Here is a 27,642-nt window from a genome sequence, read left to right as displayed (position 1 = left end):
AAACACAAGGTATAAGCAATCTTAGCAGCGAGCACAAATCTTAATTTTTGTATCAATGGAAACTGTATAAAAATTAAAAAAAATTTCTAATTATAGACAGGTTATTCAGGCTGTTTGTGCACTTCACATTTCCGTATTGAATTGTGCAACAATAACAGCAAAAAACCGGACACATGATTCCAGGAGCAATATATGCACACACCACTAGGAGGAGTGCATGATCAGAGTTAGGTATAATTATATTTATTCAATTGCATTTAATTGAGTTAACGTTTTTTAGGGGAAAAAAATACTTTTAGGAGTATTTTTATTACATTACTTTTGCTTTTACCTGAATAATTTTATTACAAAGTATATTTACTTTTACTTGAGTAAATTTTCTGGGTTCACTACCAACTGAATGAAAAACAAACAAAAATTCACAAAAAATTCACAAAATCCACACAGTTTTTGTTAAAGTTTATTAAGCTTTTTATTGAAAGAAACTGATTTGGGGAAAAAAAAATATTTTGTCTGATTTTGTTATTTTTATTACTTCTATGACTTATTGTAATTTTTGTCCTTAAAATACCAAAATTTCCACTTATTGTTATATTTTAGTCAGTCTGCTTGTGTAATTTTTAAATATTAAATTTGATCAGTTACTCAGTACTTTTTACCAAATACTTTTTACTCTTGCCTCAGTACTTTCTTGGACGGCTACATTTTACTTGAGTATGTTGAAGTACTGCTACTCTTGAGTAAAATCTTGGGTGCTCTGCCACCTCAGTGCGTTAATTCAAAGCCATTAACTCAAATGAAAAGGAGAAAACCCGTAGTTCAGCCAGAGAACCACCCAGGGGGCGTGGCCAGCGAGAGACTTTGGTTCCAGGAAATTGCAGCAGAGTGAGAGCTCTGTCCGTGTCTCCGCCCTGCTCTGTGCTTCCCCAGGTGAGGCAGCTGCTGGACCGACACAGGAATGCGACCAAGCCTTGAACATGGACTGACATGACGTTAGTAGAAGCTGGCCGAGGTTTGAGGGTTTTCTGACAGCCCGGCGGACTCTAACTCATCCGGCCAGGTGAGGCGGCTCGACCTGCAGGACCTGCGGTTCGGTTCGGCTTAGTTCTGCTGAGGACTATCACTCCTCAAGATGCCGGTGGATCAGATCAGCGTCACGGACTTTGTTGCGGAGACCAATGAGGACTACAAAGCTCCGACCACGTCCAGCTTCACCACCCGGATGTCCCACTGCAGGAACACGGTGGGAGCTCTGGAGGAGGTGGGCGCGCACACACACACACACACACACACACACACACACACACACACACACACCAGCTGCTCAGCTCCATCAGGTCCACATTACTAACGAAACCCAGTCAGAGCTGGAAGGTTTTAGCCGTGTTAGTGTCGGTCCACTTCCTGCTCTGAAACAGCTGGCTGGAACCTGAGAAGTTGTTTGGCTGCAGTTGGAACAGTTTGAAAGATTTGGTGACCCTCTCCTCTTCGCGTTTCCACGCAGCAGATTCGTGTTTTTCGTGTTTGAAAAGGGGAACAGAAAGCAGCACTTCCTCCTGCTGAAGCTGCAGTTGATTCGCAGCATTTTGTAACAGCTTGTTTGTGAAGTTTTGCAACTCGGTGATGATGAGGCTGGTTTTGGTGAGGAAGAGGAGGCGAAGGTCAGAGGATGCTGATTGAAAACTGGGGTTTCCTGGATGCGCCACAAATCCTGTTGGGATGTTTTCTCTTTTTACCGTTTTACACACAAACACTGTCATTTAGAGGTGGCAGAGCAGCACTAAGCAAAGGAAAAGTAAAAATTAACCATCCAAGTATTTACTCAAGAGTAAAAATATAATATTTATAAATTTAATAATTAAAAATTGCATCACCAGATGGAAGAAAATATAAAGTTAAGTGAAAATGTCGGTATTTTAAAGACAAAAATGACAATAATTCATATAAGTAGCAAAAAAAATCAGGCAAAATATTTTTTTTCCAAATCAGTTTTTTCAATATAAAACTTAGGAAACTTTAACAAAACCTGCAGATGTGTCTGGTGAATTTTGATTAAAACATGTCTGTTTTTCATTCAGTGGATAGAAAATCCAGAAAATTTACTCAAATGAGAGTTTAGATACTTCATAATAACATCCCTCAAATAAAAGTAAAAAGTAAAGCTTAACAGTAATTTAAAAGAAAATTGAATTGAGTAAATGTAGGTAGTTACTGCTCAGCTCTGCACTTGGATTATCTGAAAACATTGTTTCCATTTGTTTTGGTTCTGATTCCAGATTATTCTGATTAAATGAGGCAGATTAATAATAAGATGTCAATAATCTGCTGTTGGTGCATAAAGCTGCTTGGTGCTCAGGTCTCTAGAGATTTGTTTGCTCTGTTTTCAGAACCAGAACTAAACAAGATGACGCAGTTTTTAGTTTCTATGCTCGTCAGATCTGGAACAAACTCCCTGAAAACCTGAGATGTGCAGAAACTTTTGGCTCCTTTACATCAGAGCTGAAAACAAACTGAAGAATTACTTTCTTCTGATTTACGTTGACGTTGTTGTCCTGAAATGTGGTGAATGTTTTACACCATTTGTTCCTCTGGAGTCCATAAATCTTAGAAACGACTTTGTGACTCTTTCTAGTCTGACAGATGCAGGTGACTTTGTTTCTCACTTGTTTTTCTCTTGGTCAGACCATCATGTTCTGTTTTTGAGATCTTTTAACCTGTTTCATGTAGACAGACGGGTCCGCTTTAATCAGACTCTGGTTCATTCAGAAAGTCCGGTTCGGTTGGGGAGGTCTGAATGCGTAATCGAACAAAAAGTGAACCCTGGTCCATCTACAAACCTCAGTCTTTGTTCGGTTGAAGTGAACTCTGGTCCAGTTTGAATGCATATGTGAATGCCTAGCGGCCTGGAGTACAGAGCAGGGCATTTTGGGTAAATGCAGCCAAAGCAAACCTACTAGCTGAGCGCTAACAGGAGAAATGCTTCGCCGTCTTTTACCAAGGACAAAAGAGAAATCTTAAAACTCAATTTTTATTTTATTTTTATTTAAAAGGAAGTGGCATCTTCTTTAGAGGTTTTTCTGTTGTTTCCTTCAGTGGTTCTTGGTGCAGCGCCCCCACAGGCGAGGAGGGGAACAGGTTGTTCAAAGGGTTTGGCTGGTTTGACAGTAAAAATGCAACAAATGTTGAAACTTTGATCGCAAGTTTAACTGAGTTTATTGGACTATCAGAAGGGAAAACACCCTCAAGACGAGACACAATATTGGGATGGGATGAGATTTTAATGACATTCAGGAAAACTGCAAATAAACAGAAGATAAATGTTGCATAGTTGAACATTTACTGTTCAGCTATGCAACATTTATCGTCTGTTTATCGTTCCTACCGGAAACCCGAAATGCTGCAAACCAATTATTTAAGGGTAGTTGTGGCATCATCAGGCCTCATGTTGACCACAACTGGCCAAACATCAGAGATCCCAACGAGAAATATTGTTTTGTTGTAATATTTTGAGATCTTTGTTGCTCTCCTAACCTGCAGCCACGTGGCTCGTCTACAGCGCTGCTTTCCTGCAGCTTTTAGGTGTTTTTCTGCTTCTGCACGTCTGAATTAAACAGTACAGTTTAATTCGCAGCATGATGTGCACTGGGACGGTCACTTTGCTTGTTTTTGACTTCCTTTGGGAGAATCTCTAAAGCCAATTTTGTCCGTCTTGCTTTTGGACTTTAAGCCTTTAGTAGGTCTTTTGTTTGTCTGTTACAGCTTTGCAGTCCATTTCCCTGAATCATTTTTAGACTGTTTGTGTGTATCTTTGTTGTAGCCTTTTTAGGCAATGTGTCGACTCTGAGCAACCCTTTTAATGCTGTCTACTTCTGCTTAGACACTTTCTCCTCCTTTTGTCACCTTCTTTATTCAGAGAGACAAAAACAGCTCAACCATGACTCATTTTACTTCTTAGAACAGGGTCAGTTTACTCAAGGTGTTTTATGTTTTGTAGTATTCATCTTGATTTTGTTTTGTATCTTTTTACTCTATATCAGGGCTGGGCAATCCTGGTCCTCGAGGGCCGGTGTCCTGCAACTCTTAGACATCTCCCTGGTCCAACACACTTGAATCCAACAGCAGAATCATCTCTTAAGTGCAGTCAAGTTCTCCAATAATGCAGCTAACAACCTCATTATTTGACTCAGGTGTGTTGAAGTTGAGACACATCTAAAAGTTGCAGGAGGCCCTCGAGGCCTGGAGTTGCCCACCCCTGCTCTATATGATCTGTAACTTCTTTCAGTTTACTAGCAGCATTTTCTTTGATGTTGTTGTTTCTTGCATGCAGTTCTGGTCTCTTTGGATCCAGATTTGGGTGAAACTAGTCACCTGCTGCTGGTTGTGTTTTATTTCTCAGAGTCAGTCAGTCAGTCAGTCAGCCGAGTAAAATGCCTTAAAATGATTCTTCAGTTTCCTCATTTGTCTTAAAGGAAACTGGTCTAAAAAGAGCTTCAACAGTGATGGAAATACCATGAGGTCAATGAAGAGAAACCCATTGTATGGAAAGAAAGAAACATTAAAATGCAAATTTTAAACAAATAAAGAGGAAATGTATGGTCAAAATAAACAGATAAAATGACCTTCGACCTTCATGGAGAAGATGCAGTAAATGTTGTCAGTTTTCATGCTGCTAGCATGTTGGCTAATACTTAAAATGTTAATAACTTGTATTTTTCATGCTGGTGTAGTAATCTACAGTCTCATCAGCTGTTCACACCGGACACTAATGGTGTTTCCCAAAGTGCTAAAGGTCGCAGAGTGATGGAAACACAAAAGAGAAATGGAGGAAAGAATAAAGTAGGCAGACATGTCAAGTTACACAACAGTTCAAATCAAAGTTCTGCTCACAGTATCAATGTTTGCAATATTCCCATCGCAGAAACTCCTCAATTATTAATTATGAAGAAATCCACATCTCCAGGCACTGTAGGACTGCCTGGACCTGTTCCCAGTTTGGTGATTTATGTATTCTTGCCTGTGACTGTTTCAAAAAGCATTCCAGATTTGATACAGTTTCACCTTCATGAAGAGTTTAGGAACCGAAGGACTTCACTTTCACCAAAACAAACAGTATGAAGTTGGTCAGATGAGCTTTTATTCAGACAGACACACCTGCTGTTCTCAGATGTTCAGTAACTTTAAATTTGATTCATCAAATATTTCAAATGTTTACACCAGTGAAAAAGCAAATATGAGTGAGTAAAAGCCACAGGACCAGGCATTGTTTTCTCCTGTTGCATGTTGGGATATCTTCACTGAAGTCGGCTCAAGTTCCAACATGATGAGCCTCACTTTGATCCTCCCTCTTACTGCAGATTATACATCTCTCTGCTGAACCTCTCCACGTTTTAATTGTCTTTCTTCCATTATTTCCATCCAGTCTCTCCATTTGTTTCTTCTCTGCAGCTTCAGCTTCAGTCCTGTAACAACTTGTCTGCTTGAAGTGATCTGAGTAACTCCAACTCATCGACGACTCATTCATTTTCAGACGACAGCAGACACATGGATTTTCCTCAGTAGTATTTGTGGTTGTGCTTATGTCACCGTTTGGCTCCAACAGACTGGGAAATAATCTGGATTGGAAAACAAATGGGAGGATTAGGAAATAAAAACACAATAATCCGCGTTCTATCCATCACTTCCTGTTCATCAGGATACAACAGATGAGACTGAAAGCTATCGCTTTAGATCTCTGTCAATAGAACAAGATGTTTTCTCTTTTTAAATGCTAAATGAGCATCTGATTGTCCTGCCATTAGGTCCTCCTAGTCTGTTACTGGTGTATGAAGAATTCGCTTTAGCATCTTTTATTTGTGTTAGCTTAGTCAAGTCAGTTTTAATGTCTTGATTAAAAATGTTTGTAGGTCTTAGTTTAGCTTGGCAATAGATTAAAGATAATATATATTGTGATAGACACATGATCAATATCTATAGATAATGCATCCGAGAGAATATTCAATAAGTTCAATGAACTCCAATCCAGAACCGCACAGCATTCTGGGAAATGTAGGCAAAGGAAGGACTTCAGACACTCAACCTCTCACAGCTAGCTAAGCTAGACTGGTAGCACCATCTAACTCTCTCACTCATTCTTCGGTTACCTAGCAACTCACAGATTCTTTGGTTACCTAGCAACTCACATGTTCTTCGGTTACCTAGCAACTCACAGATTATTTGGTTACCTAGCAACTCACAGATTCTTTGGTTACCTAGCAACTCACAGATTCTTTGGTTACCTAGCAACTCACAGATTCTTTGGTTACCTAGCAACTCATAGATTCTTCGGTTACTTAGCAACATCCTGCTGAGTAACTTGCGCAGCAGCAGTTTCAGGTTTTGCCACCATTCCTTGAGAAGAAACTGGATAAAACAGGAAAGGTCACTCCACCAGTTTTTCAATATTTCAGATATTTAAAACAAAAAACTAATCAATAATTATCAATATGAATTGACATGAAACCACTTTAGCTTGATACATTTTGTAGCCATGACATCCAGCTTTAGGTTGATAACACATTACTGTGATAAGTTTCTGTGGGTTTCCCTTCTATCTTTTGCTTTTAAAATAAAATACCTTTTGATTTATTGATCTTAAACAAATCAATGTGGAGGAATATACAGAAACTAAATACTAGAGCCAAACTCCTTAATCTGTTGGGTTTTATTGTAAAAACTGGAGCGTTTCCTGGTCAAGCCGGTTTTCTATTCCCATCAGATTTCTGGGTTTGAAACCTTCAGTTTTCCAGATGGAGACGAAGCAGACCCTGTTCGCTGTCTTCAGCCGCACAGCGACTGAGCTTCTGGACTTTCTGCATGTTTCAGGCCGTGAGTCACTGAGCTGTGACTCACGGCTGCAGCTGGAAACCAGACCAAACTCCAGATTAAAGGTGTGCAGCTGGGCCAAGTCATGTGACTAATGCAGTAAAACCAGCAGAACACATTTCTACTTCATTCTTCTACTTCTTCTTCAAATAGTAATTTTGTCACTTGGCAGCAGCTTAATGCCATTAGCCATGAAATACTTTGTGAAAACAACCAGGTGGAGTTCAAAATAGAGAGACTTTGAACATGGAGGGTCAGAAATTTGTGTAAAAACTTGAAAGCATTCCAGTCAGAGTTGGGTAGTGGTTACATTTACTTGTGTAACTTTTTGGAAAAAATGCACTTTTCAGACTTTCACTTGAGTAATTTTATTGTAATGTATTGTTACTGTTGAGTAAAATTTCTGAGTAACTTCACTGAATGAAGACCAGGCTTGTTTCTGTTTGTTTATTTTGAAAGAAAACTTCACCTTCTGTTTGATTTTGTTAATTTGTTACATACTGCAGCTTTAAATCCGAGCTAGCAGCTGCCGGCCATCCCTCCCCAAACTCAACATTTACACTGACTTGTGAACGTAGCTGCAACCAGATGCACAGCTATGCAACCATATATCTTTGAAAAGCAGAAGTGGAGCCTCCTGCAGAACCAACAAGAAAGCAGCAAGTGGTTTCTGGATAGTAAGTCAGTAACAAAGCAGCCATTGTGCAGCGGTAAAACGGGCTGACCAAACACGCTGAAGCTCGGCTGTGGTTGCTAGGTAACAGGCTGGAGCTCGGCTGTGGTTGCTAGGTAACAGGCTTTGAGGTTTTTGAAATAGGTCATTTTCCAGACACCAAAAATATAAATTTATTGCCAAAAACCAGGTGGGTGGAGTTTTTTAGAGGCAGTAGAGACACAAATGGAGGAGCAAAGCATTCAGCATGTGAATTTTGCATACCTGCAGGTGAACTTTTCAGCTATTGTTGCTTTCCTACAATCTAGTACCAGTCTTTCGCCCCATTCTCCTCTGACCTCAACGATGCATATTAAAATCCTCTTTTCCTCGGTTGTGATGTCCAGTAAGTCATCTTTGATGCAGCTGAAGGTCTAAATGCATTAAGCTGCTGTCACGTTTGTCTGGTTTGCCCTTTGTGGTGACAAGTGTTTGTACGGATGTATCTAATAAAGTGGTTTGGTCTGTTGCGCAGCTTTCCTGTTGAGTTATGTGTGAAGGAACGTCTATTTTTGACTGGCAGCAGCTCAACGTCTTCCTGTTGAGACAAAGTTTGTGTCATCAGAAGAAATCTGTTTAATAAAAACCTCCATGCTGCAGGTATGGACTGAACGCAGCGTCGGGTCTCTGGAGCTGCAAACAAACGAGTGAACTGAAAGAAGCTTCGTGGTCAACGTGTCGTAGTCTTAGCTTGTCAGTTTTATCTTGAACTTCCCTTTTCCTTTTATAGCATCAAGTCGGCTTTTCTCTGCTGACAGACAAACTGTGCTTATAACCGATTAATTAAGAACCGCCGCCATCAAAACGAGCAGCAGGAACTACAGATTTAGCTTTGCTGCTTTGACATTTGTGGTAAATTTGCTGAAATTTTCTGCTGATCTTTCAGTGTTGTCAATTTTTTTTATTTTTTAGCTTTTTATTATTTTCCTGGATTTTCACCCTTTTGCGTCTCGTGGTCATTTTCATCCCTTTTCTCCACCTTGCATTGATATTTTCCCATCACGTAGCAGAACCGTTTCAGTGGGATGTTGTGTTTGAAGTTGCACAGTAAAACATTAACAGCAATTTTGTTTATTTAGCCAAATTGAGAGAGAAAAACAGGGGCTCATTTTTCAGTCATATTTTAACTTCTAAGCTAAATATTTAGCTTGTAACATTTAGTTTGGAGCTACATATTTAGTCTGTAAACAAATATTTAGCTTGAAGCGAAATATTTAGATCTTAAGCTAACATTTTGTTAGCTTCAGCCTAAATATTTAGATTCTAATTATTTAGTCTGTAAGCTAAATATTTAGCTTCAGACTAAATATTTTGTAACAAGCTAACAGTAAGTGAAGTTGCATATTAGCTAAATATTTAGAGCTAACTGAACATTTAGCTGTGAGCTAAACATTCAGTTTGTAAACTGTGATATTTATAAATGAATGAATAACATAGGACTGAAAAATGAACCTGCTTTTTTGTCTCAGGCTAAATAATCCAAATTGTTGTTAAGTTTTAACTAACTTTATAAACGGCGCCTCGTTTTGGTCCAGAAACAGATCATGAGAAGTTTAGTCGGCTCTTTTCTGAGACTTCAGTGCAGTCGGTTGTTTTGTTGTACTTGTTAAGAATCTTTTGTGTAAAAGTTCAGGACCAGCGTTGACCTTTGACCCCGTTGTTTCCTCCAGGCTCTGGACCTGGACAGATCCTTCCTGTCTAAGATCAAGAAGTCGGTGAAGGCCATCAACCACTCCGGCCTCAGTGAGTAAACTTTCCTCCTTTAGCTCATTATGATGGATGGAAGATGGTTGAACTTCATTATTTCATCTCCTCTGGGATGTAGGGTCAAAGGTCATGTTTTATCTGAGCCATTAAGATGCTAACTACCTGCATTTGGAGGCGTTTGCTTTGTTTTTATTCTGGGGAAGAATAAAAAGTCCTGTCTTCTGAAAGATAAAATGTCTTGAAAAGCCGAATCCCATTTTTATCGACTCAGCAGGAAATCTGGCTTCATTAAAAACCCAAAAATATGTAAATTTAATGCCAAAGATGCCATTTAGACTTTTTTTATTTCTCTCTGTCTTTTGGAATTTTTTCTCTTTTTATTTATTTCTCACATTTAGTTTTCTTGTCATTTATTTAAATACATTTTGCAAATATTTTAGGCCCTGACATTTTTTGTGCCAAAAATTTAAAAGAAAAAAAAACAGAATTTCTTTCAGTTAGAACTTAAAGCCTTGAATTTGTTTAATTTTCATTTGGGACTGTTTTTCTTGTTAATTTTAATAATGAATATAAAATGTTTCATATAAATAAACTTATTATTATGATTTCTGTATTTATTTTGATTTATTTACCTTTAGAAATATTTTTTCCTTTGTGCCAGAAATGCTCAAAAGCTTTTTTATTTTTATTATTATTAGTTTTTGTTACTATTATGATTTATTAATAAAATTATTTAATTTACGTTTATTTATTTATTTGCCCTTTAGACTGAGATTATTTCTTTGTGACAGAATATTTGAAAATCCAGTTTTGTTTTTTATTATTATAATAATAAAATGGTTTAATGGATGGTTTAATTGTTTCCCCTCAGGATTGGCATTTCTTCTTTGCGTCAGTTGAAAGTCTCGTAGTTTTCTGGCTGCTGTTTGAGCGTGGGGTGCGTTTGGTTCGTCTGCAGCCGTGCGCTGGGCGGGTGGGTCTGACTTCAGGCAGGTGGAGTCTCAGCTCCCAGCATTCCTCTCATACTGCTTCCTGTTGCAGCACGCACTAACCCAAACCGACGCAGGGAGGAAGGAATCCCAACTCCCACACACACACACACACACACACACACACACACACACACACACACACACACACACACACACAGCGGGGAGTCCAGCGCAGCACCAAACTCGCTGCCTCAACATGTTTCTGTGGGAGAACCGGCAGCAGCTTCATGATCTGTTCGAATGTCTGAAGACAGAAAGTTTATTTTTAGGTTTCTCTGATGTTTGGCTCCGTTTGGGGCCAAAGCGTGGCTCGGGGGCCATTTACGGCCATAACACTGATTTAGTCCAAATTTTAATTCAAGAATGGTACAAATTTGTTTGTTGAAGCACCAAAATAATTCACTGTTATTTCTAATGAGGGCGTAGTTATTCCAGACAAAAGAAGTCTGGGACAACACAAAGCATTGCTGTTTTAATAACTTGCCTTTCTGCATTTCTAAACTAACGTTTAATAGATTAAACTGAGCCTGTTTTTATTGCTGAGATCAGACTTTTTATTTTTTCTTTGTTTTATCTCAAAATGATCAGCAGACTGGATGAATCTGAGGTCATAAAAATATTTCATGTTTTGTTGATTTTTGAGTTTGTTAGAAAACTTGACAACATATTTTGTGATTTCTTTTTTTATCTTTTAAATGTGTGCCGGGGAAGTTTTGTTGTCCAGAAGCGATACGGTGCATTATCGTATTATTGATGTTATTGATCAGGGTTGGCCTGACGTTAGACGGTGAAATATGAATGTGTCCTTTGCTTATGTTTATGGAAAGTAAAATGTTTGTTGGTATGTTTGTCTAAAAGGTGGAGTTAGGGAGGCGCTACTTCAGTTATAACAGCTGGATCTAAAGGTCAGGCCTGAAATCTGGGTGTAGTGATGAACTCTGACCTGAACATTCAGAAACGCATGAAGACAGTTACAAAGTCGGCCTTTCATCACCTGAAGACTAACATCCCAGCAAGATCTAGAGAAACTCGTCAACGCTTTTATCTTTAGTCACGTTCTTTACTGCAGCAGCGTCAGAGAATAAACTTTAAAATATTTCAGTTGGTTTATAAATGACTGAACGGTTTAGCATCACATTACTGATCTGCTGCTGTTGTATCAACCTTCCAGACCCCTCAGGTTCTGGTTCTGGTTCTGCTCTGCATCCTCAGAACCAAACAAGTAGAAGCAGCATTCATCTTCTATGCACCACAAATCTGGAACAAACTTCAAGAAAACTGAAAAACAGCCGAAACACTGAGCTCCTGTAAATCCGGACTAAAAACCAGCTGTTCAGAGCTGCTTTTGAGTTTAATGTGAACTGGAACATTGATTATTCTAGTCTGGATTATAATTTGTCTTTATTTTGCTGTAATCTGGTATTCCTGACGTTGCTGTGTCGCAGGTCATGTGGACAACGAGGAGCAGTACGTCCAATCCCTGGAGAAGTTTGCGGGAAACTACATGAACGACGTGGAAGGCGAACTCGGTGCCGCCTTCCTGAAGTTCGCCGTGTTCACCAAAGAGTTGGCGGCTCTCCTGAAGAACCTGGTGAGGATCCTTGTTTTCTCTAGGAGATAAATTTGGTTGCTACTTTTAGAACTTGAAAAGGTTTTTAAAGTCTTTCTGTTTGTGCAGCTGCAGAACATGAACAACATCATCACATTTCCTCTGGACAGTCTGCTGAAAGGAGACCTGAAAGGAGTGAAAGGGGTTTGTGTTTCAGTTTCTGTTTCACACTTTCACACCAGCTCACTAAATCTGAACTGCTTCATGTTTCCACAAATAGACACTTGGCAGGATTCCTTATTTTAATTCTGTTACTTAAAGTTCTTGTGTCAAACAATCTACATAAAGTTATTTCAGAAAGACTTTTCTACGTTGGCGGAAAGGTGCAAACGCTGCTAATACATGAATGATGCAAACTCCAAAACACACAGACCCAGAAAACAAATGACAGGAAATGTAGCAGATCGCACAAACAGCAAATAAAAAATGCTGCAAACTCACTCCAAACCAGCAGGGGGAGTCGATCACCTAATCATTTGGAACCAGATCATCAGTAAAGACGAGTTGGTCAGAAGAAAGAAAGACGTGTTTTGCTTGGTCTCTTTCGAATGTGCAATATTTTACAGCATTACAGAACCGCAGCATATTTACGTAGGTAATTTTACCTACTCCAGGCTCCCCCTAGTGGTCTGGAGGACTTCTGCTTTTTGTATTTTTTGTGTTTGCAGGATTTTCTTTTACATTTGTTTTTTTGCGTTTGTGTGTTTTGGAGTTTGCATCATTCATGTGTTTGCTGCGCGATGCATCCACCGGCCAGATTCCTAATCTTTGATTAGTGGTAAGAAACTAAGAGTTTCAGGTGTTATTTCCTCACATTTTTTTGCAAATTAGTTTTACTGTGTCTAAAATGACAAGTTCTCGATCTTTGGTTTTTAAATTCTCTAAATCCAGTTCAATCTTCCGTTATAACTGTGTTTTCTGATTTAATTAATCTAACATCTCTTTAGCACTTTAGTGTAGGCTGTGGATGAGACTTTCTTTACTAAACATGAACTCATGTCATGATAAGGAAATATTTCCAGAGTGACTCGATGGTCAAAGTTCATCCTGTTTGCTGCTTTAAGCGTCATCTGCTGAGAATTTATGACGTTTCCGGTTCGTTCTTTCAGGACCTGAAGAAGTCGTTCGATAAATCCTGGAAGGATTACGAAACAAAACTGTAAGAATATAAATATTTCAGTCAGATCGTCCAGATTTGTTCCATTTAACTATTCTGAATAACATCTTACCATAACCTGTTGCAGAGCAAAGATTGAGAAGGAGAAGCGAGAACACGCCAAGCAGCATGGCATGATCCGAACCGAGTTCAGCGGAGGAGAAATTGCAGAGGATATGGAGAAAGAGAGACGGACTTTCCAGCTTCAGATGTGCGAGGTCAGAGTCTTCGCCGATGAGCTGAAACTTCACATAAAGCCCTGATCCTCCTCTGATGAGCGCTCAACTGCTGGGTGGTTCTTATGATGAACCAGCTGGACATACGGAACTACTCACTGGTCCAAATCATCCCTAATTTCTTGTTTATTCTTTAAAGGAGTCAGACTTTATTACGGTAAAATTATCTTTATTGTTAGGTTTTCACACTTTCCGAATGACTTGCTGTGTTTTTTCAAATTTGGCTGCTTTGTTTTTAAAGAAGTATGGAACAACATTCTGCCCATACATAACAGAAAACTGAAAAAGGCCATTTTAAGGTAGACCCTTAATTTGCTCGTTTTTTCTTATGGTTTTATTTACAGGAATAGTAAAGTAGTAATAAAATAACGTAAGGGGACCGAATACGCTACCCTGAAGGATCCCGGCCTTGATGGACCTTTAGAAAGAAAGAATTTGAACCCAGTCATGAAGTGTGTTAATTATGACACCATTTCTGCAGTCAAATCTATTAAAAAACACTGAAGATGACAGTTTGTCTGACGAAAAGCAGCATTTTATTTCCAGAAAGGAGATTATTGAACGTTTATCTGAGACCCAAAATTCAGCCGGTGGCCAGGTCCTGTCTGAACTTTCTAGTTTCAGAGACTGGCTGCCCTTTACATAAGGTATCTTTGGTCACTGCTCACCAGATTTGTTACGCTACACATCCTCCTTCTGCGTTTGCCTCGGTTTTTAGGTCACTGATCTCTGAAACAAGGAAAAACGTTTCTCTGGTGTTTTAACAGAAAACTAAGCCATCCTCGCTGATGAAGCGGCTCAAACTAAGCTGAAGGAGAAGGATTTCTCTTCTTCAAACTAAAATAAAAAACATTTTCAATGTTTTGTCTGGTTTGTACTCAGCAGTGCCCCCTATAGGTAATTTAGGAAACAATAAAATGAGCTAACAGAAATATCTTCTATTTTATGGAGAAATATAATTTTAAAGGTGCCTTTTGTTCACTTAGAGCCTTTTCTGGATATTAACTTTATCTTATCAGAGTCTTTAGACCCTGATTGGCGTTTTCTACAGAGCAGAACCAGGTGGAGTGTTTTCCTGTAGCAGAACTAAGAGTCATTCGTCATTCTGAGCTCAGTTTGTGTAACCACTTCAGAGGTCGGCTCTTTTCACATCTGAACCCGGTTCACTGAAAGGAGGAAGTCGGGTTTTTTAAAAGTACTTTATTCCAGAATATCAGTAAACTGCAGCCGCATAGTTTTTATTCAGTTTCCTCATCTGCTCCTGTCGCTGCAGTACCTGCTGAAGGTGAACGAGATCAAGCAGAAGAAAGGTGTCGACTTCCTCCAGAACCTCATCAAGTACTTCCACGCTCAGTGCAAGTAAGAAAGCCTCAAAAATGACAAATTATTTAAAACTTATTAGCTTCAAATCAAGACACAAACAAATTTATCAGTATCATAACTCCTCTGTTTTTCATGAATAAATCATGTTTCCCAGGTTGTTGTGATGTTTGTTTGCCCAATTCAGTTTAGTTTTCGTTTTAAAGTATTTTTGCACATTTCTTTGTTATTAGTATAATATTGTTTAGCTTTAGTTATTATTATAGTGGTAGTTAATTACTAGGGGCAGAATTCAGAGGTTTTGTATTGTAATTATATTTGGATAAATTGGTTAGCAGAAAAATAAAAAAGTGTCTCCAGTTATTGTTCAGCAACGCGCTGACTCTGCTGTTTTCTCCCAACTTTTGCTGTGGCCATTTTGCGGACAAGCGTAAGTGTCGCCAGAAGGAAAATTGAGTGCTTTAACTTTCTGACAACCTCTTAGTTACCGTTTTTATTATTGCAGTTAACAAAAATATTTTCTCCGTTTCAGTTTCTGTTAGTTTTAGTTTTAATAACCTCGATATGCACATTTTGCTCTTGATGCAGTTTTTTTCAGGACGGACTTAAAACTGTGGAGAATCTGAAACCAGCCGTGGAGAAGATGGGCACAGACCTGACCGCGGTGAGGAAGCTTCAGATGAATGCTGAAGCTTTTTGTTTTACACAGAATGTGACTTTAGTTAAACGTTTTCTGTTGTTTATTTCAGATCAAACAGACTCAGGATGGAGAGAGGAAGCAGCTGAGTCAGCTCCGAGACGTCCTGAAGGCGTCGCTGCAAATGGAGCAAAAGGAGGTGCAAACAGTTTTTATCGCATTATTCCGATTTTCTGTTTAACATTTCTTCTGGTTTTGCTTTTTTTGTCTCACATTGAGATAATCAATGATCAATAAGAACCCTAAACGCAACTTCACTGATGAAGTGGAAGATGTAAATGGTGATCATTTCATTTTCCTCTGTCTGGTTACTGTTTGACCCGTAGAAGCCAGAAAAAACTTAAACAGATCCTGTCTGGCAGCACGAAGTAGGCTAAAAGATCTCTAAAAGCGACACATCATGACCTGATCTAAAAAAGTTCAAGAACAAACGAGAGACAGATTATTTTTCCACATTTGTTGTATTTCCAGCTGCTGTGGTTCTCTTTCTCACTGATTCAAATGGTTCAGACAAATTTAAAAAACTGTTCCCCTCCTCACCTGTGGTGGCGCTGCACCCAGAACGACACAAAAACCTCTGAAGAAGACAGAGCGCAACGTCCTTCATGTAAACACAAATGGAGTGGAGTCAGATTTTAGTGGTTGGTGGATTTCGCTGTCTCCGGTGAAAAACCATGAGCTATTTATCCTGCTAGGCTAATGCTAGGCTAACGTTAGGCTAATGCTAGGCTAATGTTAGGCTAAAGCTAGGCTAACACATCGGTTTTGGTTGGATTCCCAAAAATTTGTGTTTGCTCAATTTATCTTTGACTTTTATGTAACTTTTTTGGTGATCTGAATGATTTCAGTGAGGCAAAAAAGCAAAAATGGAATAAATTTTCACAGACTGTTTATATTTTACGTGGTTATTGATGAAGTTTGTTTGACCCTCAGGAACTTCAGGCGAAGCAGAGCATAGGTTACAACCTCCATCAGCTTCAAGGAAACAAAGCTCACGGCACCGAATACTCTGGATTCCTTTACAAGAAGAGTGAGGGGTGAGTGAACTCCAAGTCCCAGAATCCCACAGGAATAGATGGAGGCTGGAGCTAGCTTAGCAGAACCGGGCCGCATCTTTTACATTTTACATTTTTATTTTAGACAGAAGTGATTCCACATTTTGTCACCTTACAACCAGAATATTTAGTGGTTTTTTTGTTGTCGTTTTTTTTTTTAGAATTTTCTGAACATTAAAATTATTTAAAACTTTTTACAATTAAAACTGAAAAAAGTAAAAGGGAGCTCCCTGTTTTATTTTTTTAATGTATCAATCCAACACTTCAATTTCATCTCCAAAAATGAAGGTTTCTGTCCTGGAACTCGTCTTATGTTGCTTTTGGAGAAGTGACTTCTTGATTTCATTGCGGGACTGTTCTCCGTCCAAAATCTGATTTCAGCGAGATTTATCTGCTTTTTATCTGCGTTTAGCATCTAACTAACAGCTGAAACTGTTTGGTGTTTGGTCTGAAGGTTGTTGTTGCCTCCTCAGGTTGAGAAAGGTGTGGCAGAAGAGAAAATGCTCCGTCAACAAAGGCTTCCTGACGATTTCCCACGGCACGGTAAGAGCTCTCGTCTCATTGGTTGTCCTGCATGAACAGCTCCCGCCCTCCTGCCTGCATGTCCAACCAGAAGGCTCCCCCTGGGTTTTCAGTATCAAGATCTTTAATTTAGGTTTATATTTATTATTCCTTTTTCGTCTTCCTCCTTTTATTTTAAAGTTTTTACATGAGGAGTCAAGGGGCCAATCAGGACAGAGCAAGCGGAAAAGGAGGAGAAAAAGGAGCAGAAGAAAAAGCATAAAGAAATGGATAAAAGAGAACAGGGTGGGAAAAGTTTGGACTTAAATCCAACACTGGTTAGAGGCGTTTATGGAGGGAGGACTGAGTCTGGGTCGCTACGCTGCAGATTAAGGGTTTATCCAGGTATTTTATCCTCTCTAGTAAAGATCAGAAAAAAGAAAACAGAAATGGAAAACAGTATTTTGTTTTTTAGTATTTCACAAAAACTACAAGTCGACAAAAAGTTTTTCATATCAGGGTGGGACTGGACAATAAATCAATAATATCACAATAGATACATGATCAATATCATTAGATAAAATATCAGAATATTCAACATGTATAATATGCACTGACCTCCATTCCAGAACCGCACAGCATTCTGGGAGATGTAGGCAGAGGAGCGTTAGCTGCTCTGATAAGGAAGGTTGGTGGAAACAACCAACTCACTCACACTTCGGTTGCTTAGCAACAATCCGCTGAGTAACTGACGCAGCTTTACGTTTCCCCTCCGATCCTCATAACTGCTTCAAAATAAAAAAACAGCCTGGAGAGAAAACTGTGGATAAAACAACCAAAATTTCAGACATTTAAAACAAAAAAAAACTAATCAATAATCATTAACATCAACAATTATTGATATGTATGAAGCATTTCTGTCGTAATTCTTTCATGCATGTCGTCCAGCCCTACCTGGAAGGAATATTTTCTATTACACATTTATGGTTTCATGTGCATCAAATCTTTATTTTTTCACCTCACAAAGTTATTGGACTGTTGGAGAAAACGTTGAAAGACGTGCTGCGTTCAATGGCAACAACTCCCTGTGTTCATTGAGGTTTCACTGTCGTGTTTCAGTGTAAAGCTCTACTGGACGTTTCCAGGTTCATTTTCAAAGGTCCTTTAAACTGTAAATTACAAATGTTTCAAATGACTTTGGGGTTGTGTAGTAGATGTGGTAAATGCTCCATCAAATTCAGTTTGTCTCGTCTCTCTGTGTTCAAAGCCCAACAAACCTCCAGCCAAACTCAACCTGCTCACCTGCCAGGTGAAGATGAATCCCGACGAGAAGAAGAGCTTCGACCTGTTTTCACGTACGCAGCAGAGCCAATCTGTCCTCACATCGGGCCGACACGATTCCCATGTTTTCATCTATCTGTTCCTCTCTTGCAGACGACAGAACGTACCACTTCCAGGCCGAAGACGAGGCAGACTGTCAGGTGTAAGTTCCCGCTCCGGAGTGCGTTGTTGGCGGCCATGTTGCTGTTGGTTCTGACGGTAACCTGTGTGTTTCAGCTGGGTGTCGGTGCTGCAGAACAGCAAGGAGGAGGCTCTGAACATGGCTTTTAAAGGCGACCAGAACGAAGGAGAGAACAACATCGTCCAGGAGCTGACCAAGGCCATCGTCGGGGAGGTGAAGAGGATGAACGGGAATGACAGCTGCTGCGACTGCGGCGCTCCAAGTGAGTCTGCACCGTTCGGTCATATTTACCGCCAAATAAACTCTTCCTTAGACACGTTGCAGCGTGACCTCACCAGGGTAAGATCCCGCCCCCCAGTTCCCTGCTGGAGGGCAAAAAACTGCCAACAATGACTAGCATTGGCTTTAGCTGACAAGTCGACACAACGAGCTAAATCTTAAATGTATGTGTGATATATAAAAGAAAAAGAGACGCAGTGCTAATTCTCAAAACTACGACAACCAGAAAAAAGGTCTGGAAAAACTTTAAACTAAAAATCTAATAGCGAGGGACAGGGAAGTAGTTCAGTTATGCTAGCTTGACTATGACAATCTTAACATGTAGATGTGCTGTGGAATTTGGTGTGTTTGGCTTCAAGTAAAAAAAATGCAACCAACTTTTCTATTGTTGTGATGTGGTCATTTTTATCCCCAGTTATCAATGAACTTAACACTTTAAATATGTAATTCTGTGTGGAATGGATCTATATGACATATTAGTTTCACTTTTTAAACTGAATTATTGAAATAAATGAACTTTTCAGTGATGTTTTCTGTGAAACAGTAAGCCTGTAAAGTAAATAATGCAATGAAACATTGAGATGAAGTGAACTTGGATTGGGTCCATCCTGTTTTCATAATTCTTCATCCTAACTGCAGGCCCAACGTGGCTCTCCACCAACCTCGGCGTCCTGATCTGCATCGAGTGTTCGGGGATCCACCGCGAGATGGGCGTCCATTACTCCAGGATCCAGAGTCTGGAGCTGGACGTTTTGGGGACGTCGGAGCTGCTGGTGAGTCCGACTCAGTTTAACGTCTCCAAATGTTTCTGCTTCTAAATCAAATCAAATCAAATAAAATTTTTGAAGATTTAATTTTTGGAAAATCTGTTTTTTTGGTTTCTGCAGTTCAGGGCGGCCATCTTGTTTTGATAAGTGTTTTTGCAGCTTCTGTTAATTTGGACTTTGAATTTAGATTATTTACTTATTTTTCTCTTTTTATTATGAGAAAACAGTCTTACTGTTACAAGAGTACCGTCAAAACGATACAAGAATAAATTTTTATTCCAGGAATAAAGTTGTAAGATTAGGAGATAAAGTTATCATTTTATGAGAACTAAAAATAAAAAATAACAAAATCAAATGAGGAATATTGATTGTCTTGTGAAGTTGTACTTTGGAATCAGTTTTAAAAAATGAGGAAATACTTAATTTTTTACAGCATCAAATTATTATCAGTAGGACTTTGGAACAATTGTGCAAAAATTTATTTAGAAGAAAGAATCACGTCAATAAGGAAACTCTATCCAAGTGTTTTTCTTACTAAAACAATTTTTTTTCTCATAATTTCAGATGGTTTTTCTGGTAAAATTGCGATTTTGCTCTTCAAATATTTTGACTTTATTCTTGCAAGTAGACAAAAAGTCCTGTAGCCTGGCCTGGACACCGTGTACCTCAATACTCACAAAATATTGCAGAACTAAACAAATTTACATGGAAATATAAACATTTCCACAGAAACATGAAGATTGAACCTAAATAACTGATTTACACAGTTTATCAATAAATAAAGTTGATTTCCTGGGTTAGTTGCACTTTGAATGATTTCTTTCTGCTATTAGAGAGACAGTAGTCAGACTTTGGTGTGTTTGTTAAGCTAAAGCCAGCTGTCCAAATAACTGTGTGCCATAGAAAAGTCTGTGGCATGTTCAAGTTAAAGCTAGAAAAGAGAAGATGGTCCAGGTTGTTTTTGTCAAACAAAAGAGGGAAATTTGTCAGGAATTAAATATTTACAGCACTGTAGATACATAGGGTACATTTTGTTCTAAAAAAATAAGGAAACTGGAGAAAAGAAGAAGTTTCATGCCTCAAAATGCTCTGACAGCATCTGAAAATCCTGTTTTCAACAACAGATCAGCTGATTCAGAACAAAATGCTGCTTTTCCTGGACCAGACGGATCTGGTTGCAGCTGATCGTCTCTTTGTGTTTTAGCTGGCAAAGAATGTGGGAAATGCCAACTTCAATGACATCATGGAGGCAGACATGGAGGACGTAACCAAGCCGGACCCCAAAAGTGACATGTAGGTTCTGCTGGTGCGGCTCTGTTGAGAAGCTGCAGGGTCTTAACGCCATCTGCGGGTTTTTCCAGGCAAATGAGGAAAGACTACATCACGGCGAAGTACACGGAGAAACGCTTCGCCCTGAAGTTCAGCGCCGACGCCGAGTCCAGGCTGAAGGCGATGTACGAGGCCGTCCGGAAACGGGACATCCTGTCGCTCATCCAGGTCTACGCCGAGGGCGTCGACCTGATGGAGGGGTTCCCGCAGACCGAAGAAAACGTAGGCACACACACTTGTTAACACACATTAACACACTCGTTAACACACTCGTTAACCAGAGGGCAGGACGTCTTCACAACTTGCCACTATGTAGCCAAACAGCCAGAGAACAACTGATACTCGCTGTTCTCTGAACTGGAAACAAAACAAAGATGGAAGCTACATCAGCTGAGCTAATTTTGCTAATTCAGCAGTAAATACCAGTAAATACCAGTAAGTATCACTGATATTTATCTTACTGTTCCACAGATGTGAGTAGAGTACTCAAAAATCGAGATCATAATAGCTGTAATGTCTAAATACTGTTTATAAGTTAAGAACGAGTCGAGAGCTCGTTCTGAGCTTGTGGCGTGTTTATTGTTGTCATGGAAACTCCATAGCAACCGCCTGACAAGATGGCTGTTTAGTTACAAAGCTCATGGAAATGATTTCACATGGGAACTATTTAAAATAAGACAGAAGACATATGAAGTTACATGGAAATTTGGGTATTTTAAGGATGAAACTGAAAATAATTTATATAACATAATTACAAAATAACAAAATTAGGCAAAATAAACTTTTTATTGGATATGTGAGTTAATATTTATATATTTAGTTTTCATTTGATTTTGATTTTCAGGCCTTTTGGTTTTCAGGTCATCTCTGTTTCTCTGCAGCTTTCTGACTCGCTTTGTTTTCACAAAGCTTCTCAAATTTTCAGGCCACACCTTAGCTTTGATTTTACTTTGATTTTACTGCTGCATTGTTGTTGAAGTGCAGCGTATTGTTACTCTGTGTGTTGAAGTGCAGCGTATTGTTACTCTGTGTTGTTAAATGCAGCGTATTGTTACTCTGTGTTTAAATGCAGCGTATTGTTACTCTGTGTGTTGAAGTGCAGCGTATTGTTACTCTGTGTGTTGAAGTGCAGCGTATTGTTACTCTGTGTGTTGAAGTGCAGCGTATTGTTACTCTGTGTTGTTGAAGTGCAGCGTATTGTTACTCTGTGTGTTTCACTGCTGCGTTTGTGTTCCTCAGGAAAACGGAGAGACGGTGCTCCACCTGGCCGTCAGAGTGGTGGACAGAAACTCTCTCCACATAGTCGACTTCCTCGCTCAGAACAGGTAACGGCTGGCCGACTGACGGACCCTCTCGGCTGCTTCCGTGACCTCTGACCTCTCTGACTGTGTTTCAGTGGCAACCTGGACAAGCAGACGGCCAGAGGAAGCACGGCGCTGCACTACTGCTGCCTGACGGGCAACAGCGAGTGTCTGAAGCTGCTGCTGAGGGGGAAAGCTTCAGTTTCCATCAGTAAGACTCAAACGGCTCATTTTACTGTTTATCAGACTGAAAATCTGACTTCTGCTTATGGAAATGTGGAGGAATCAACTTTAGGAGTAATTTCTGGTTCACAAACTTTGCAGCTTTAGGTTTTGAGCTGAAGGCATCATTGGTTTAGTCTAATCAGTTGGCAAAAAGCTGCAATAAAGAGACAGATGCACCAAAATAATGCATCACTTTGCATCAAAATGTTCCTCCTTTCTTAAAAGCAGTCGCAGAAAGAAGCTGAAAACCAGCAACTCAATCAGAATGTGATAATCAGCAAGTCAGAGAAACTGTGAATGTTCTCTTACAACATAGATATAATCATTTCCTATTAAAATCATTTTAAACGTAATGAAAAATGGATTTAAATGAGCAGAAAAATGCATGAAATTCCTTTAAAATTGTAAGATTTTCATATTTTTGTGATTTCAGTTCACAAATTAGTCACAAAAAACTAATTTGTCGCTTTCCTCTTAACATGTTTTAAAATCATAGATTCCCTTAAAGTCAGAAGGTCAATCATCAGGTTTATTCTTATATATTTATGTTTTTCCAAAACGCTGCAGTTATCGTGTAGAAATGTCTATTATGAACTTTGACTTTATTTACTGTTTACTGTAATTTGCTTACTTAAGTTTTTTTTCATAAATGCTTTTTTCTGGTGTTAAAATCTAAATGAAAAGTTATTTTCTGATTAGTTTTGACAGAAAGACTCAAGTCTGCAACAAGAAAATCAGTGCTAGAACGAATCTTTCAGGGTTTTTAGAGACCCTGAAAAGTTGCACAGAATGTCTTATTATAAACAGAGGAATCAAAGCTGCTTGTAGCTGATGATTCCTGTCAGAATAAACCAAAATATTGATTCTAAATGAACGACTGATTTTGTCTCCACAGCAAACGAAGCAGGAGAAACGCCTCTAGACATCGCTAAACGCCTGGGACACTCTCAGTGCAAAGAGCTGGTGAGATTTTACTGGTTCAACAAATTATTTTTCTGGTTTTACGTCCTGGTTCCCAAAGGTCGGCTCAGGATCCTGCTAGGAATCCAACTTAGTGCATTCTGTTTTAAGGTTGTGGAGGCAAATTAAAAACCTTTTTTTAATTTCAAATTTACATTTTCTCAGTTAAAAATGACCTAAAATGAATCAGTTTTCCTACATTATATGTGGAACTTCCCAGTATTCATATTTTCCAAATATTATGGTTGTCCAGTAATGTTTCGGACTTTGATGATTTTGTAAAGCTCTGCAGAACTGAAAGTTTTGCAACTTAAACTTCACTAAAATCCGATTGATGTAACTGAAACTGCCCCTTTAAGAGGTACTAAAGGACTTGAATTGAAATTTATTTCGAAAACAGAATCTTAAAAATGATAAATAAGAACCAAACCAGTCCATTGGTTTGGTTGGTATCAGACCAACATCTTAGTGTCATGATTTTCCTGCACAGCACCAAGTCATTACTGACTCTCAGGAGTTCATACAGAAACATCAGATCTGTCTTTGTCTTATTTTTATGTAGATTTTTCTCGAGCATTCTGGGTAATGTCCCATTTACATGTCATCATGCTTCATATTCCAGCTGACTGAGGCTCAGACGGGGAAATTTAACGTCCACGTTCACGTTGAGTACGAGTGGCGTCTCCAACACGAGGAGCTGGATGAGAGCGAGGACGAGTTAGAGGACAAGGTCGGCCATCTTAACACGCCACCGGAGTCTCCTGTTCGGGATTCAGGATGTTAACGCCCTTTGGGATTTGTTTGCAGCCCATCCTGAAAACACCCCGACGGGACGACCGTCCGGTCAGCTGCATCGTTCCCGGCGCCATGCAGTCCAACCTTTCGGCGTTGGCGCACGACATCGCTTTCAAAGCCAAGCAAAGGCCTCCCATCCCAAGCTCTATGATCAGCAATGAGACGTACGGCACAATGTTGGAGGGGGCCCTGCCGCCGCCGGGGCCGACCCCGCCGCTGCCCCCCAGGGGCCCGCACCGAGGACCGGGTGTCAGTAAACCCGCAGCAGTAGAAACAGTAGGAAGACAGCGTTCATCCTCTGACCCGTCTAACCCTCCAAACTCTGATTCAAACTCCTCCATGTATGGTGAGCCTCTCGTCGGTTTTATTCACCGTCTTTGATTCAAGGAAATGAAGAGAAATTTGACCTTTTCCGTGTTCCTCTTCCAGTGCCCCCAGCTGTCCCTCCTCCTCCAGGTGCTCCTCCTTCAGTTAGGGCATCTGGCAGGTTCGATGCAAAGAACGCGTCAGCCAAAAACACGCCTCTGCCTCCTATACCTCCTCCACCAGCTGGACGTCCACCGGGACCACCGCTCACATCGCCGCCCCACTACAAACCTCAACCTCCGACCCCGCATCTGGACCGGCACCAGCCCAGCAGACCGCCAGGATCCGCATCACCCAAGTATGAGATACGATTCACCGTTTGGTGTTTGAAGTAAATTGGAAGTCGACATCAGAGAATAAACTGACTTGAACATGTGGAGCTGGTCTAAAAGAAGAGAGACTTGAAGTTGTTTCTCAAACACCTGAGCGTTGACTTGGGAAGACGGACGTAAGACAAGACTGTAACTTGTCCTTTAAAGATGTGGGATTGGCCTTTACTTGGCCCACAAAGATTCGACTTGGTCTTCCCCTCAAAGACTTGAGTCCAGACTACAATATGCCTGTCAAAGCCTTGTGACTTGACTTAGACTAGGGGTAAAACACTTTAGCTTTGACTTGGACTTTTCCATAGACTTGTCACTCTACTTGGACTTGGACTTGCCTATTAAAGAACTTTGATGAAAATCTCTTGTAACCATGTCTGGTTCTGGTTTACGGCGAACATAAATGCTAATACCAGTCAGAATCATTACCACTAAGTAGTGGTCTGCATTTTTTATTTAGAATCAGTACTGGTCAGAACTGGTCTTACTGGCTAGAACTTGAACTAATCTTGTCAAATTAGGCTGAAATGTAAAGACTGTAAGTGACTTTATTTTCATTGGTTTCAGGTTAGAGAAGCAGGCTCCTCAAAGACCCCCAGTCAGAACTGCATCTGTGAACAAACCAGGTAATGAAACACCTCTTTGTTTTTCAGTAATATTTAGACCAACAGCCTTGGATTTACAAGGTCCTGCTTCGCCCCGTAGGGAGTCCAGACCTGTTGGGGTCTGGACTCACTCAGACCCTGAAAGGTCTGCTTTGGTAGATCTTTTAAGTCCTGGAAGTTTGAGGTTTGTCTCCAGAGATCAGCCCTGATTGATCTCAGATGTGGAGAATTATGAGACCAAAGTAGTTGTTGTTCAGGATCCAAGGATGTCAGAACATTGGCTTGTCCGTCTATCATCCGTCCGTTCTCCCATCCAAACACCCAGAACACAATCTCTTTAGAGACCTCTTCCTGCTCTTCCTTTGGAGCAGGAAGGAAGATGAAATAACCCAATGAGGTATTGACTCATTGACTCACTGGGTCATGACTCATTGGCCCAATGACCCATTGAGTCAATGCCAATCATTGCGCCAATCATTGACACAATCATTGGCGCAATGATTGGCATTGCATCAATCATTGCCTGATTGACGCAATGCCAAACAGGCAATTCCTCCAATTCCTCATTTTGGTCACATCGGGTGTCATAAGACGGTTTAGTAAACTGGCGTACCTAATGACGTGTCAGTCAGTGTACCTCCTGTAGCATTAGACGGTTTAGCTCATCTTCCTTAGCTATTAATTCACCAACAACCTTTCCTTCTCCTTTCTAGGTGTTAAGCCTCCTGGAAGTCCGGCTCCTCCTACACCTAAACCCAGAACCACCGTCTCTGTGAGTCCTCAGACCTTCCAGAGGTGAAATCATTTGTGGTGTTTGAACCTCAGTGTGAACTTTGTCCTGGCTGATCTCTGGTTCTGTAGAAGCCAAAGCCAAAGAGGGTGAAGGCCATCTATGACTGCTTTGCCGACAATCCAGACGAGCTGACGTTCAGAGAAGGGGAGGTGATCGTGGTGGAGGGGGAGGAGGACAGCGAGTGGTGGGTGAGTGTCCAGAAAAGGAAACGCACCAAGAAAAGGAGAAAAATCAACAACTTGACATGTCAAGATGCTGAGCAAAGTTGATCCAAATGAGAATCCTACATGGCTCTTCAATTTATTTTATTTTGTTCATTGGTCTTTAATCTCATATCACTGTTGTCAGTTAAAGATTTGTTTCTGAGGAAAAGCAAATAAACACATTCAATGTATGAAATTACTTTTCAGATGCAATGTTCTTACAAACCTGTTTTATCTTAGTTGGAATTACCAAAATTATTTATATTTGCTAAATGCCAGAAAGCCAAGAGCTGAGCCTGGGGGTACGCCATGATGAATTTTTCTGAACTACTTTTTGCCACTTTCAACTTATTTTAAGGTTTACAAGCAATGGTTTTTAAGTCTGCTCTGCTATTTGTCTTCATTTACTGTTTTTCTTGCTAGTTTTGCTTTTCTTCTGATTTCTTAATGGTATTTCCGTAACCGGCGTTTGCTTTGTGTTTCAGATTGGTCACATTGAAGGAGAACCGGACAGAAAGGGAGCGTTTCCCGTCACCTTTGTTCACTTTATCACTGAGTGATCAGTCCTGTAAAGGGTCAACATTCTCCACCAGAGGTCCGACTGGACGTAACCAGGAAAAAAACTCACACTGGATCATAACAGACCCTCTGCCTTCATGTCAGACCTGATGTGTAATATCTGAAACTTCAAAAGGTTTATCTTATCCAATGTGCTGAACGCTGCAGGACAATTGTTTGCATCTCTAAATTATGTTTGTGCCTTGTTTAAACTTTTAAAAATGTATTTTTAAATCAACCTGAGTTCTGGGAATATTTGTGAAAACATTTAAAATGAAAGTTGTGGAGCTTCAGCATGGAGGCGGACGGCAGGATCGCTGCGTTTACACGTATCTTCACTGTAAATATGGAGACTAGGGCGCATTACGTCTGCTGAATATGCAATGCATCTGCAGGTATTCCAAATTTTAAAAATCAAGCGTTCAAAAAATTTAACTGTTGATGATCATTAGAGCTGAACACCAATAATAACACAAGTCTTCCTGTCGGTTGGGGAGTTTTTTATCAGCTCCAGGTAAAATGTTTGGGTCATTCTTGCTACATAACACAAAATTTAAGGTTCCATTCATTGGTTGAAAATAAGCTGGGATTGTTCGATGGCTGAAAGATGATCTCAAGCAGACCGATGAAATGACTCTTCTTCATCGAAGTCGATCCTGCATCTTAATGCTTCAGGTCAAAAAAGTGGAAAAGATGTAAAATATTAATAATTTCTCCACAGAAAAACCGGAGGTGAGATTCAACAATGGGGTCAAGAAGTGCGAAACAGGAAACGGCTGTTAGATTTTGTTGTTTTCTCTCTTCAATAAAGACACTTTGATGTAACTGGG

At 39.9% G+C, this 27,642-nt stretch overlaps 1 protein-coding gene and 1 long non-coding RNA gene across 3 annotated transcripts; both read left to right on the top strand.

Annotated features, from left to right (window-relative positions):
- The first annotated feature begins 846 nt into the window (after positions 1-846).
- asap2b (ArfGAP with SH3 domain, ankyrin repeat and PH domain 2b) lies at positions 847-27,642 on the top strand. Of its 2 annotated transcripts, XM_007564850.2 has the most exons (27): positions 847-1,261; positions 9,244-9,316; positions 11,718-11,863; positions 11,951-12,025; positions 12,991-13,040; positions 13,126-13,255; positions 14,547-14,632; positions 15,182-15,257; positions 15,343-15,429; positions 16,224-16,327; positions 16,819-16,888; positions 18,114-18,201; positions 18,281-18,329; positions 18,404-18,570; positions 19,227-19,360; positions 20,559-20,647; positions 20,716-20,905; positions 21,923-22,008; positions 22,080-22,195; positions 23,105-23,172; positions 23,792-23,899; positions 23,977-24,310; positions 24,394-24,628; positions 25,221-25,279; positions 25,972-26,030; positions 26,120-26,239; positions 26,740-27,642. In XM_007564850.2, the coding sequence occupies exons 1-27, from the start codon at positions 1,133-1,135 to the stop codon at positions 26,812-26,814; spliced, it is 3,003 nt and encodes a 1,000-aa protein (XP_007564912.1). In that variant the 5' UTR covers positions 847-1,132; the 3' UTR covers positions 26,815-27,642. The 2 variants fall into 2 exon arrangements, with proteins under 2 accessions (XP_007564912.1, XP_016533364.1); XM_016677878.1 differs by lacking the exons at positions 847-1,261; positions 9,244-9,316; positions 11,718-11,863; positions 11,951-12,025 and adding an exon at positions 12,575-12,659.
- On the top strand, positions 20,912-21,867 carry LOC107837700 (uncharacterized). Its single transcript, XR_001663736.1, has 2 exons — positions 20,912-21,030; positions 21,074-21,867. It is a non-coding gene; the product is annotated as an uncharacterized LOC107837700 (long non-coding RNA).

Source organism: Poecilia formosa, unplaced genomic scaffold (assembly GCF_000485575.1).
Source record: "Poecilia formosa unplaced genomic scaffold, Poecilia_formosa-5.1.2 Scaffold168, whole genome shotgun sequence".
In the NCBI taxonomy this organism is placed as follows: domain Eukaryota; kingdom Metazoa; phylum Chordata; class Actinopteri; order Cyprinodontiformes; family Poeciliidae; genus Poecilia; species Poecilia formosa.
This window is presented reverse-complemented; position numbering and strand designations above follow the sequence as displayed.